Source organism: Myxine glutinosa, chromosome 5 (assembly GCF_964187855.1).
Source record: "Myxine glutinosa chromosome 5, kmMyxGlut1.1, whole genome shotgun sequence".
In the NCBI taxonomy this organism is placed as follows: Eukaryota; Metazoa; Chordata; class Myxini; order Myxiniformes; family Myxinidae; genus Myxine; species Myxine glutinosa.
In genome coordinates, this window is record NC_136265.1 from 155,031,873 (window position 1) to 155,044,075 (window position 12,203).

General features: G+C 50.5%; 1 protein-coding gene across 3 annotated transcripts in view; it reads left to right on the plus strand.

The window, feature by feature from the left end:
• The window catches only part of LOC137426905 (putative helicase with zinc finger domain), a 331,899-nt gene that overhangs the window by 180,276 nt on the left and 139,420 nt on the right, over window positions 1-12,203 (plus strand). For all 3 annotated transcript variants that reach the window (XM_068115906.2, XM_068115908.2, XM_068115907.2), the window contains exon 20: window positions 11,058-11,316. In XM_068115906.2, the coding sequence (XP_067972007.2) occupies window positions 11,058-11,316 (259 nt within the window). The remainder of the gene's footprint in view (window positions 1-11,057; window positions 11,317-12,203) is intronic.

Genomic DNA, 12,203 nt, shown 5'->3' on the forward strand with positions numbered 1-12,203 from the left:
AGGCGGTCCACCGCAATCCGGTCCGACCTGCCGCCGATGTCGATGACGAACGACTTGTCGTCCCGTCGCAGCACCCGGAAGGGCCCGTCGTACGGCGGCCGGAGTGGCCCCCGATGTGCGTCGTGACGCACAAAAACATACTCCGCTGTCCGAAGTGCTGGGGGGACGTAGGACTGGGGGTCACCGTGGTGGGATGTTGGCACGGGGGCAAACCGTCGGGCGGCCTCCTGGAGGTCCGAGCGCTGGTGAGCTGCGGACCAGGGACTGGTAGCGTCGGGCACGAATTCGCCCGGGACGCGTAGCGCCTGGCCATAGACAAGCTCGGCGGTGGATGCCTGGAGGTCCTCCTTGGGGGCCGTGCGGAGGCCCAAAAGGACCCACGGCAGCCGGTCGGCCCAACCGCCGTCTTGAAGGCCGGCCATGAGCGCGGACTTCATGGAGCGGTGGAATCGCTCGCACAACCCGTTTGCTTGGGGGTGGTAGGCCGTAGTACGGTGGAGCTTGACCCCCAGGTTGCGGGCGACCGCGCCCCACAGCTCGGAGGTGAACTGTGGTCCGCGGTCTGACGAGATGTCCGCCGGTGCGCCGAAGCGGGCGACCCAGGTGGCGATGAAAGCCTGCGCCACGTCGGCGGTGGTGGTGGAGACGAGGGGAACGGCCTCCGGCCACCTGGTGGTCCTGTCCACCATGGTGAGCAGGTGTGTGAACCCCCGTGACGGGGGGAGGGGGCCCACCAGATCCACGTTGACGTGGTCGAAACGTCGTTCGGGCACGGTGAAAGGTGCCAGCGGGGCCTGGGTGTGTCGGTGGACCTTGGCCCGTTGGCAGGCCGTGCAGGTGCTGGTCCAATCGCGGACGTCCCGACGAAGGCCGTGCCAGACGAATCGCGCCGACACCAGCTTCTGGGAAGCTTTCCGGCCCGGGTGGGAAAGGCCGTGGAGGGAGGCGAAGATGCGGCGTTGCCAGGTGACGGGCACGATGGGGCGAGGCTGGCCTTGGGAGATGTCGCAGAGCAGGACAGTGTCCGCGAAGGGGATGTCGGCCAGGCGGAGGCCCGTGTCCGCCGCCCGGAGGGCTTGCACCGTGGTGTCGGTGGTTTGGTCCGCCGCCATAAGCGCAAAGTCCACGCCCAGGTGGACCGCGTTCGCGCTGGCCCGGGAAAGACAGTCGGCCACGGCGTTGTTTTTGCCGGTGACGTGCCGGATGTCCGTGGTAAACTCCGACACGGCGGAGAGGTGGCGCTGTTGGCGGGCCGACCACGGCTCCGTGACCTTGGCCATGGCGTAAACCAACGGCTTGTGGTCGACGAACGCCGTGATAGGTCGGCCCTCCAGGAGGTGGCGGAAATGGCGGACGGCCAGGTGTAGACCGAGGAGCTCCCGGTCAAACGTGCTGTATTTGAGCTCGTTCGGCCGGAGCTGCCAGCTGAAAAAAGCGAGTGGCTGCCAAACCCCGTTCACCCATTGCTCATGTACGGCGCCCACCGCGTAGTCGGAGGCATCCGTGGTGAGGGCGATGGGAGCGTTGAGCACCGGGTGAGCGAGCAGTGTTGCGTCGGCGAGGGCCCGCTTTGAGCTTTGGAAGGCCGCATCCATTGCTGCGGACCAGGCGATGTCGTGCTTGGCCGGCTTGCCCCAGAGGGCTTCGTAGAGGGGCCGCATGAGTTGAGCAGCGCGGGGCACGAAGCGGTGATAAAAATTCACCATTCCCAGGAATTCCTGCAGGGCCTTTATGGTGCGGGGACGCGGGAACGTGGTGATGGCCTCGACCTTGGTTGGCAGCGGCACGGCCCCGTTCTTGGTGATGTGGTGGCCCAAAAAATCAACGGCCGTCGTGCCGAAGTGGCATTTGGCCAGGTTGACGATGAGGCCGTGCTCGCTGAGGCGCCCGAACAGTGTTCGGAGGTGGAGGAGGTGCTCGGCCCGGGACGTGCTGGCGACGAGGATGTCGTCCAGGCAAACGAAAAGGAACGGCAGGTCACGCAGCACGCCGTCCATCAAGCGCTGGAACGCCTGAGCCGCGTTCTTGAGACCAAACGGCATCCGCAAGAATTCGAATAAGCCGAACGGCGTGATGACTGCTGTTTTAGGGACGTCGGCCGCCCTGACTGGTACCTGGTGATATCCCCGTATGAGATCAATTTTCGAAAAAATGACCCGTCCCGCCAGACGGGCGGAGAAGTCTTGGATATGCGGGATCGGGTACCTGTCGGGGGTGGTAGCGTCATTGAGACGGCGGTAGTCGCCACACGGGCGCCATCCACCCCCCGGCTTTGGCACGATGTGCAGTGGCGAGGCCCACGCGCTATCGGAGCGCCGCACGATGCCGAGGTGCTCCAACGCGTCGAATTCGGCCTTCGCCACGGCGAGCTTGGCTGGGTCGAGGCGGCAGGCCCTGGCGTAGACCGGCGGGCCCGTGGTTGGTATGTGGTGCTCGATCCCATGCCGTACTGCGACGGCCGAAAACGTCGGCCGCGTGAGGGCCGGGAACTCCGTGAGCAGGCGAGCAAACTCGTTCGCCGCCGGGACGGCGCATGCCAGCTCGGTCGGCGCGGAGCTGCTCAATGTGCATACCAGGGAGCTGAAGGTTTCGGCGTTGATTAAACGACGCCGTTGGACGTCCACCAGCAGTCCGTGTGCGCAGAGGAAGTCGGCGCCTAGCAGAGCCATGGGCACGTTTGCGGTTACAAACGTCCAAGCAAAGCGTTGGCCGCCGAAGCAGAGGGTGACGTTGCGCGGGCCGAAGGTGCGGATGGTCGATCCGTTGGCCGCAACCAAGGAGGGGCCACAAACCGCGGATTGCCTGTCCTGGTCAGAGGCGGGTATGACGCTCAGTTGGGCGCCGGTGTCGCACAGGAAGCGCCGTCCGGACGCTTTATCCGTGATGAACAGTAAGTTGCCCGTGTGGCCGGCGCTCATGGCTGGTAATGAACGCCGGCCCGGCCGTTTCCCGGCCTGCCGAAGGTGCACGGGGGTCGGCATGTCCGGGCCTTCTGTCCGAACCTGGCATGATAGTAACACCACGCTTGGTCAGGTGGAGGCCCCGGTCGTCGTGCTGGAGGTGGTCGGCTCGGTGTAGCGGCCGCCAATTGCGTCGGCAGTTCGGTCGTCGACCGTGCCGGGTGCTCGGGCGCCATGGTTGTTGCGTCGGACGACGGTGGGTCCCATGTCGCCGCTGCGATGCGCTGTCCTGCGGCGGAGATCTTGTCGGCTTCTCTGGCAAGGGCCCGGGGATCTGTGATCGTCGTGCTTGCCAGGGCGAGGCGTACCGGGTTAGGCAGCTGACGGAGGAACAGCTCCCGGAACAGGAATGCCGGAGAGTGCTCGCCGAGCAGTGAAAGCATGTAGTCCATTCGCTCGGAAGGGCGCGTGTCGCCGAGCTCGGGCAGGTCGAGCAGGCGCCGTGCGCGTTCCGCCGATGGGAGGGCGAAAGCGTCAAGGAGAAGCTTCTTAATCGCGCCGTATTTGTCAGCGGCTGGCGGGCTCTCGAGGAGGCTCAGGGCGCGGGCCGCGGTGGCCGAACCGAGCGCTGCTACCACATGGTGGAAGCGGGTGTCGTCAGCCGTGATGCCTCGCAGGGCGAACAGGGAATCTGCCTGTGCGAACCAAACCGCCGCGTGAGCCTCCCAGAAGGTAGGCAGTTTAAGGGCGACTGCCGTGTCCATGTCGGTAGGTCACCAATGAAGGAGCTGGGGCTCCCACGTCGATCGGAAGAATGGACGCGACAAAAAGCTGGAATTCATCCGAGTTGCTTTAATCAAACCAAACACTCAGGCACTCTGAAAAGCCCGTTTATCGGGCAGCAATATATATACATATTATCCCGGAGCGTTTGCCCAGGAAAGGCGAGAGGGGGCGTGGCCCAGAGTTCTGGCTGCGGCCTGGCAAGTTGAGGGCGAGCCTGCCCGGGCATGCCCGGGCGTCCCGACCGAGGCCTGGCAAGTTGAGCGCGGGCCTGCCCGGGCGTCCTGGACGAGCCCGGCATGGTGATCGCTCCGCGTCCTTGATAGGTGCAAGGCGATTGTGAAAACCCAGCGGTAGCCGCTACAACGGCCTTTTTATGAATCAGTGGAGCCACAAATTATGAGCCTCTTCTTCCATTCCAGGCTCACAATTTGGATTTTGCTTCTCGTATTTTCGACACTTTATTTTGATTTTCATCGAGCTTGTTTAATGCCCACCTTTGCATTCCAATTCATTTAAAATTGGCCGTTCGTATCTGCCCGTCAGTCTGTACTTGTCATATTGTTCATGCATCACATTTGACTTAAATGGAAACCATGCCTGAGACCAATAATCAAAATTGCTAATGTCAGTAGCAAATTATCTCCAAGATGGGATAATTCATCTTTCTGTCACTTGGTGAAAGTACACCACACCTCCGCTCTTTGGCATGTGTGTAGAATGATTCTGAAAGGATGAATTGATTCCAAGCGTGAATACTAACCATCTTGTCACACGTAAAACACCTGCCTGCGCTCATAAATTCTTATTTACACCAGTTTTGGCCCATGTGCTCTTCGCCTTCAATTGAGATTAAAATGTTTTTTCAAACTGATTAGGGAGATAGTTTGTGTAGCACCCACTCAGTACTTGCCTCTTCATGTGTGTGTGCTGGTGGTGTTGGATTCCAATCAACTCTTTGTCAGAGCATCAGGCTCAGACAGACCCTCTACCCATTACATTACCAAGGCTGGTTACCTCCGCCACCAAAGGTGGATGGAGGTTATGTTTTCACCCCTGTCTGTTTGTTTGTGAACAAGATATTTAAAAATGTTATGGATGGATTTGGACGAAATTTGGCAGAGAGGTAGCGTATGCGACAAGAACAAACTGATTAGATTTTGGTGAAGATCCGGATACGAATCCGGTTAGTAGAATATTTTAAGTGATTCTTCACCATTGGGGGACAGGGCCAAAAACTATATATAGAAGGATATCTCAAAACATTGTGGACGGATTTGGACAGAACTTGGTGGAGAGGTTGTGTCTGTGACTAGGACTAATCGATTCGATTTTGGTAAAGATCTGAATATGGATTCAGATACGAGAATTATTTAATTGTCAAGTGATTCTTCACCATTGAGTGAATGATCTAAAACCGATACATAGCACTCATCTCAAAAAGTTATGGACGGATTTGGACGAAACGTGGAGGACCGGTTGTGAGTGTGACAAGGAGGTATCGATTTGATTTTGGTGAAGATCTGAATGTGGATTCGGATACGAGAATTATTTAAATTTTTAGTGATTCTTCACCATTGAGGGATCGGGCGAAAAGCGATATATAACATGATATTTAGAAAAGTTATGGATGACCTATGACTAAACTTGGTGGACGAGTTGGTTTGGTGACAAGAACAAGCAGATTAGATTTTGGTTCAGGTCCGAATCCAGATCCGGCCTATCATTGGGATAAAAAACATGAACTGTTGAGCCTGGCGGAGGTATGTGCTCTACCAAGTGCCGTTCTAGTTTAATATAAGTTGTGAGCATTCCTGTGCCGAAACAACCAATCCTGGGCAAGTCTTCTCTCCGATGCATGGTGCATAAATTTTCCACCGAGTAGCCATGGAAATCAAAACAACACCAGTGAGAGCAATGCAAGAAGCCTTTCTTGGGTGAAACTAACCCAAGTATGGAAGTTTTCGTATTTTTGTCCTCAGAAAAAATGTTACGGTTACATGTAATCGGAAGTCTATGATCAATGTCGATTCATTTCTTATCCCAAACCTTAACCCGAACCCACATCTCTAGCTTTTGCAAGGGAACAAAGCCAACAACTGAATGTGGCTAATCACACAGGCCAACTGGCAGGGAGTTCAATCTTTTCCTCACAAAAGGATTGGCCCACCTGCTCCACAGCATCAGATATTGATTCCACCATGGTTTACTTTCAAAAACATCTACGTTCTCTCATGAACCAGCTTAACCCATCGGTGGCTGTCCTATCCATCCACGAGACCCCAGTACACTGAATCCTCTGGGGAGATGGTTGCAGTCAAGTCGCTTGCTTTCTTAGCATGGAAAGCGAAACTGACTGAGGGTAACTTTCATTCATTCCTTCAGGCTTGCAACAAGGGTGTTTCCAATCTTAACAAGCCAGAAAACATAATCTTACAAATTTCGGTGCCGAGCTTTCTCACCAGTCTCCTTCCACCAAATCATGATGGTGCCTTGTCAAGTATACGTCTGCTGTTCTCCATCACTTCGCAGAGTGCTAGGTACCAGCAGCGTCGTGACAATGGCGCCGCTTTTCTCACTGCACTCAGCGGGGCATTTTCTGAGGAGGAATTTCCTCCTCTCCACAGATGCCAACCCATGGAGATTTTCTGTGCTCTTCACCTTTTAAATGCTGAATGTCGCGCAAGGAAGCACCCTGTACCATTTTTTAAGTGTTCCATATGACTCGGCTGGGGTTTGAACCGCCGACCTCCCAGTCTCGGATGCTCGGACCATTACACCACCTCTGCTCGGCAGACAGAAGTTGCATATCTCTCTGCTTATCTGAACATCCTTCAATGAACACAAAGGACAATCAACACATCCTTCAATCCTGGAAAATTTCAGTCTCACACGATTCTTCCTGAAGGATCATTAAGCTAACCCACCTGTATATTTCCTTGGTCATCCACTGGAACATGTTCACTTCCTTGAACTTCTGGACCTCACCATCAGCCATCTCCATTCCTGGTCTGACTACACAACAAAGCTGGCCTCCAAACCAGCTGCAGACTGGGCGTCTTTTGTCAATCCAGGAATTTATTTGGAAAATGAGAAGAAATGGCGACAGAACAAAGAAATGAGAAGAAATTTTGGAAAAGGAGAAATACTCAGTCTACAAGGCCTTTGCTCATAGCTCAATGGTGTACTGCTCTCCGCTATGGGCTGGCGACACCTGCATCACATTGGTCTGCTGGATTCTGTAGTGTATAAAGCTCTTAAACTTATTGGAATCTCCTGCGATGAGGTCACAGTATAGGATCTGTTGCTCTTACTCTACAGACAGGTTGGTGGTCTATATTTTATTATGTCTATTTTCAGATATTGCTCCCTCTCCTCTCTCTCTCTTAGTCCTCTGGCCCTCCATATCTACTCGAGGATGCATGCGTTCTTCTAGTAACTCCCTCCTGGTTACACCTCCAAAATCCAGAAAGACTGCACACCTCAACTTTTTTATTCTTTGCTTCTCCCATCTATGGAACCACCTTTCTGGGGCTGTTCTGTCTTACTTTTTTCCCTCCATGGATACAAACAAGCAGTGCACCATTTCCTGTTATTCTCAATTTTTTGCTCGTGCTCTTTATGACCCCCCTTAACATTTTCGAACTCAACTTTCTTACTTGCTAGTTTCTGTTTCTTTCCGTCCTCCCTCTCCTCTTTTTCGGTTCATTTATTCTCTTGATATGTGTCCCACTGTCGGTTCTGATTTGCTCTTCCATGGGCCTCGCTCCTGAAAGGAAAAAAAAAGTGGATGATGAAGAAGAAGAAGAATAAAAAGGTTTCTTTGTAAAAAAAAACATTTAACACGCTGCCCATATGCAAGTGACTTTTATTAATTTATTGACATTTGGCTCAATAGATTTTGATCATTTATTTTGAACTCACAAAATTACCCTTCTCTAATGACAGGAAAAGCAAGCAAAATTATCTGTCCCCACTGAAGGTAAAAGTTTAAGTTGATCGGTCAATTTCATTTATTTCTGGACTTTAAAAGGGTGAATTGTGTTGCACTCTCGGTTTCACTCGGAGCCAAAGCTCTGATCTACTTATACTGCCCACCACAAAATGGAGGTGTAACATCAGGTGGCGGAGGTTGGATTTGTCTCAAAAGAAGGGAAATAGATAACTATTTTAAATTGTGTTCTCCATGAAGATATGTATTAAATCTACTTTAATACAGATGTTCATGTTGATTTTAAAGATGACTGGAAAGGACAATATTGCATCAAGAAAAGTGAAATGAAAATGCAAAATAACCAATCAGCAGCTTTGCAGAAGCGACAGACGAACGCAATATATTATTACGGATCTCGGGGGTCGGCGCTCCCCTTATCAAGGGGGGGGGGGGTTAATCCCCTCGTCCTTTTAGCTGGCCGTCCCGAGTCCTGGGAAGTTATAACGCTCCTTCCGGTCGGTATTAGCTAGGGTCATTGGTCAAAGCAGTCCCAAATACCTATTTACTAACCCGACCATAAAGCAGGGAAATAACTCCCGCTCGAACCACGGATATGATGGATAATGCCGAGCGGTTAGCAATCCGTGATCCGAGCTATTAACAAAGACTAAACCCGATTCTGAGCGGTTCCTAATCGTGCCACAGGTACTCAATTGATAGAAAGGACGGATGCGATCGGATTAGGGAAAACCAAGAAAGAACAAGGTAATTTATTACAAATATACAGGAGGAAAGAGGAAACGAAAGGATGTACAGGAAGAAGAAGAAGAAGCAGGACTCAGGGCAGTCTTATTACAGTCTTATTCTACAACCCCAGACAAACAGACACACTCACACGGGGATTGTAACTGGTATGGTGGAAGGTCCAGGTAGATGGTCCAGGCTCCAGTTGACTCCGTCTAGGCTCCGGTTCCGCGGGCGAAACCCGGCAGGCAGCTCCACGCGTAGTTGGACGCGAGCGGACCTTACATATAGCGGGGGGGAGGCTGGTGTCCTTCAGCGTACGTAATAAATGGATGGTCGTGCTAAACACACCCTCTCCAAGTCCTTTCAATGCGCACGCCTCCAACAAGTCCGTGAAAAGAAGAGGTCCTGGTGCGCAGTTCGTTTGTAATGAGCGCCGCTGAATAGTCCTTTCACCAATCCTTTTCGCGCGAGTCCTCCAAAAAGCAGTCCTTCTGCCACTGCCGTGTGCACGCGAGTCCTGTGAAAGGGCTTTTCGTTCGCGCTTATATTACGCGAGCCAAGATCACTCCGCGCGCTCCAAAACCACGCCCGCCAGCGATCTCACCTCAGCCCTGGTTGGTTGGTGAGGGCTTACCGGCCATGCCTTTGACGGCTGGTTGACCGGCCACACCTTGTTCTTGGTGTCCCGCCCCTTTCTTCCTCGAGCCTGACCGCATGGTTAATAGCGGCGCCTGAGCGAACGCTAAGGCACCGACTGTAGGGGCACGTAATGGCGTTTCTTGGAGAGGGAGGTCGCAAAATGGATGAAAGAGCTTACTCCTTATTTGATTGATGCAACACAGATTCAATTATTGGAAACACGGCCTTAACTAAAACACATAATAATGAAATAACTGAGTTCCTATGGTGGCCTACGTGTTGCTTGTGGACTAACTAGGGGTGCAACCTTTAACCTTTAATGTCATATTTACAAGTGATTATTTATTTACAAAAGTGTGGGTTCTAAAACCGCAACAATATATAAGATTGAAGAATTTTATGTTGTAGCTCATTGAATTTCGTTTGTTGAAATTGCACTGTCCACCAAAAGTGTCGATATTTATAATATAATTCACTCTGACGCGTGCTCCTTACAGCAGGATTCTACTATCGATTGCACACACACACACACATCATTGAAGAAGGGAAGCAATTTTGAGGATATTTGTGGTTGTTGACAAAATGTCCATCATGTTATTTTTCAAACAAAGGAGGAAATGGCTCTTGAATTGTCACAAACCTCTTAGCACAGAGAAGTACGTGCGTATCCAAGTTCTGTCTGCATCTCTGTCTGATTGTCTGTTGCAGTTTCTAATAGTTTGCAGTTGTTCGTGCTTATCAGTTTAAGCCTGGGAGGTGCTTTATCATTCTAAAGAGAATATTTGTCAGAAGAGCAAAGCTTAAATGTTAATTTGCATTGTTCTGCTTTGAAATTGGCCTACAGAGTTGGAAAAATAAGAATTCTTTACAAGCAATGGTTAAAAATGAGATTTTATCATGGATTTGTAAACTGTAATTGATCAAGCTGTGCGGATTTTCACAGACAGCAAGTTCAAATGTTTAGCATATGTGAAAAATACTTTATCACAAAAAGTCTTTATTGGTATGCAAGGGATTAACAGAAGTTGGCAGGATAGCTTCGATGTATTGCTCACTCGCCTCTGAGCTGGCTCGCCTCGGTTCAAATCTCAAGCCAGCTATAAACTGTCCCTCCTGGTGTTTCGCATGTGGGGCAAAGCATCGAGGTGTACGCCGTCAATCAGGAGGACGTTAACCAATTTGACCAATCTGTCGGCACTGGGCATCGGTGAATGTTAAAGATGCCAGGGTGTGTTTGGCAAAGATGGAGTGAGTTATCACGGAGCACCCTGAACAAATTACAAACGTCTGCCTAAATCACCTTCAGTCAAGTATCCTGCGTCAGACTGCCGATGCCTCTCGGATTGGTAGTTGTGACACCATCTGGAACCTTGTAAAGAGTTTGAACCTCTTCTTATAATTATCATATTCCTTTTGTAGTATTATATTAAAGAACTGACAGGAGATTCCTCATTTTATTTTATCATATCTTTCACCCTATAGTGTTGCCTTGATTCGCATGAAATTATTTGTCTATTACGTGAAGCTTGTGGTTCATGTAATTTTAATGGTATTCTTTTGGAGGGCAGCGGGGGTAATTCATTAAGACTCGTGGGGTAAACTTGCACATACGTTACAAGTAAGAGAGGAGAGAATGAACAAATCAACACTATCTGGTGTCTGAAGCTAGATTCCCACCTCTCCCTCCCACAGATCTCCCAATGTCCCTGTTCTCTGCTGTTGTACTTGTGTGCTTCCCTCTCTCTCCCCCCATCTCGTCTCCCGCTACCTTTATTGTATGTTTTGTGTGTCCGTTTGTTTTTTTGGGGATTGATGTTAGCTCTTACACGAGCCTCGATCATGTATACAAAAATAAATACATCGTAAGCCCCGGTCTTTGTGTTGGCCTCTTTGGTGCTCAGATGGCAGAACCAAACAGCCCAACCTGAGGTTGAGAAGCCAAAACGGTCAAGTTCCAGATATTTTAAAGCACTTTTACCTAATTCTATAAATTACCATGTTTTGTTTTTGTTTTATTTGCTTTTTACAATGACTCGTCCTCATACCTTTTGCAGGAAGGTGTGGGAGCATTTCCTAACTGCTTGCGAGCTTCGTGGTAGCCTCTATGGTACCTCCCTCGAGAGGGTTCGTTCAGAGCTTCGTGGTCTTGAGCTCAAGACCTACGTGCTGAACCCTCTTGCTCCCGAGTTTGTGCCTCGGGCCCTACGTCAGCAACAGCCAGCTACCCCCGCCCACTTGCTGCATCCTTTTGCGTGGTCTCATAGATATCCTCAAATACGACCCCGGTGTGCATTAACAGGATCTGCATCCCAGGTGATGTTTGCACTGCTTTATCTATGATGCATCTATTCTTTGGTGGGACTTCCGGCATGCATTCAGGCTCGCTTTTTCCTTTGTTTTTCACATTTGCTTCCTATTCTTGTAAAGCTCTTATTGGCTCTTGCCAAATCGTAGCGGGACGGTCTTGGCATTGTTCAGCCTTGCAGAGCAGACAAAGGGCGCAGCCAGACATCCCGAGTGTAAAATGCGTTCAACGAAATGATGTGTTATTGTTGTCGGCGTCTGTGTTGGTCAGGCCTTCATGGATTCTGGTGTTCTGTCACTTTTCCTTATGCTCGCTCAGGTGTGATAAACCAATGTTTATGCATCAATTCTCTCTACAGTTTATTTTGGGAAAAGTCAGTCCTTGACGATTTATATTTGTCTCAATGGTTAAAAGTTTGTCCTCTTGTACTATCAGGCCTTCTACATACTTAAAGGCCAATGTGATGGAGATTCCTGCCCAGTAGTAGATAACCGAATATTGAGGAGACTTCATGCTTTTGGTTGGCATCTGCTAACACTGACGAACAACTCTTATAGTATACACCACCCCCATTTTCCAAGTCAAGTATGCGTATGCAACTGTGTGCTTACTTTATTTTCAATTTTTATACTTTATGAGCAAATCTAAGTTAATTTCTTATCCATTGGTGGAGAAACCCAATTTTACGAGAAAACTTGTAGCTGGCAGGAGTGGGACAAGATTTTAAATTCCATATGCCAGGTACGAGTCATGTTGTGGCACTAATTTTAGCACTGAATCTACGTTAGTATTATGTCATTACTAATGGTACATCATGTGCTGAGTACCATGCTTTCTTATTTTTTATGCCTCCGCCGGCCGACGAAGTCGCCGGAGGCATTATGTTTTCAGGTTG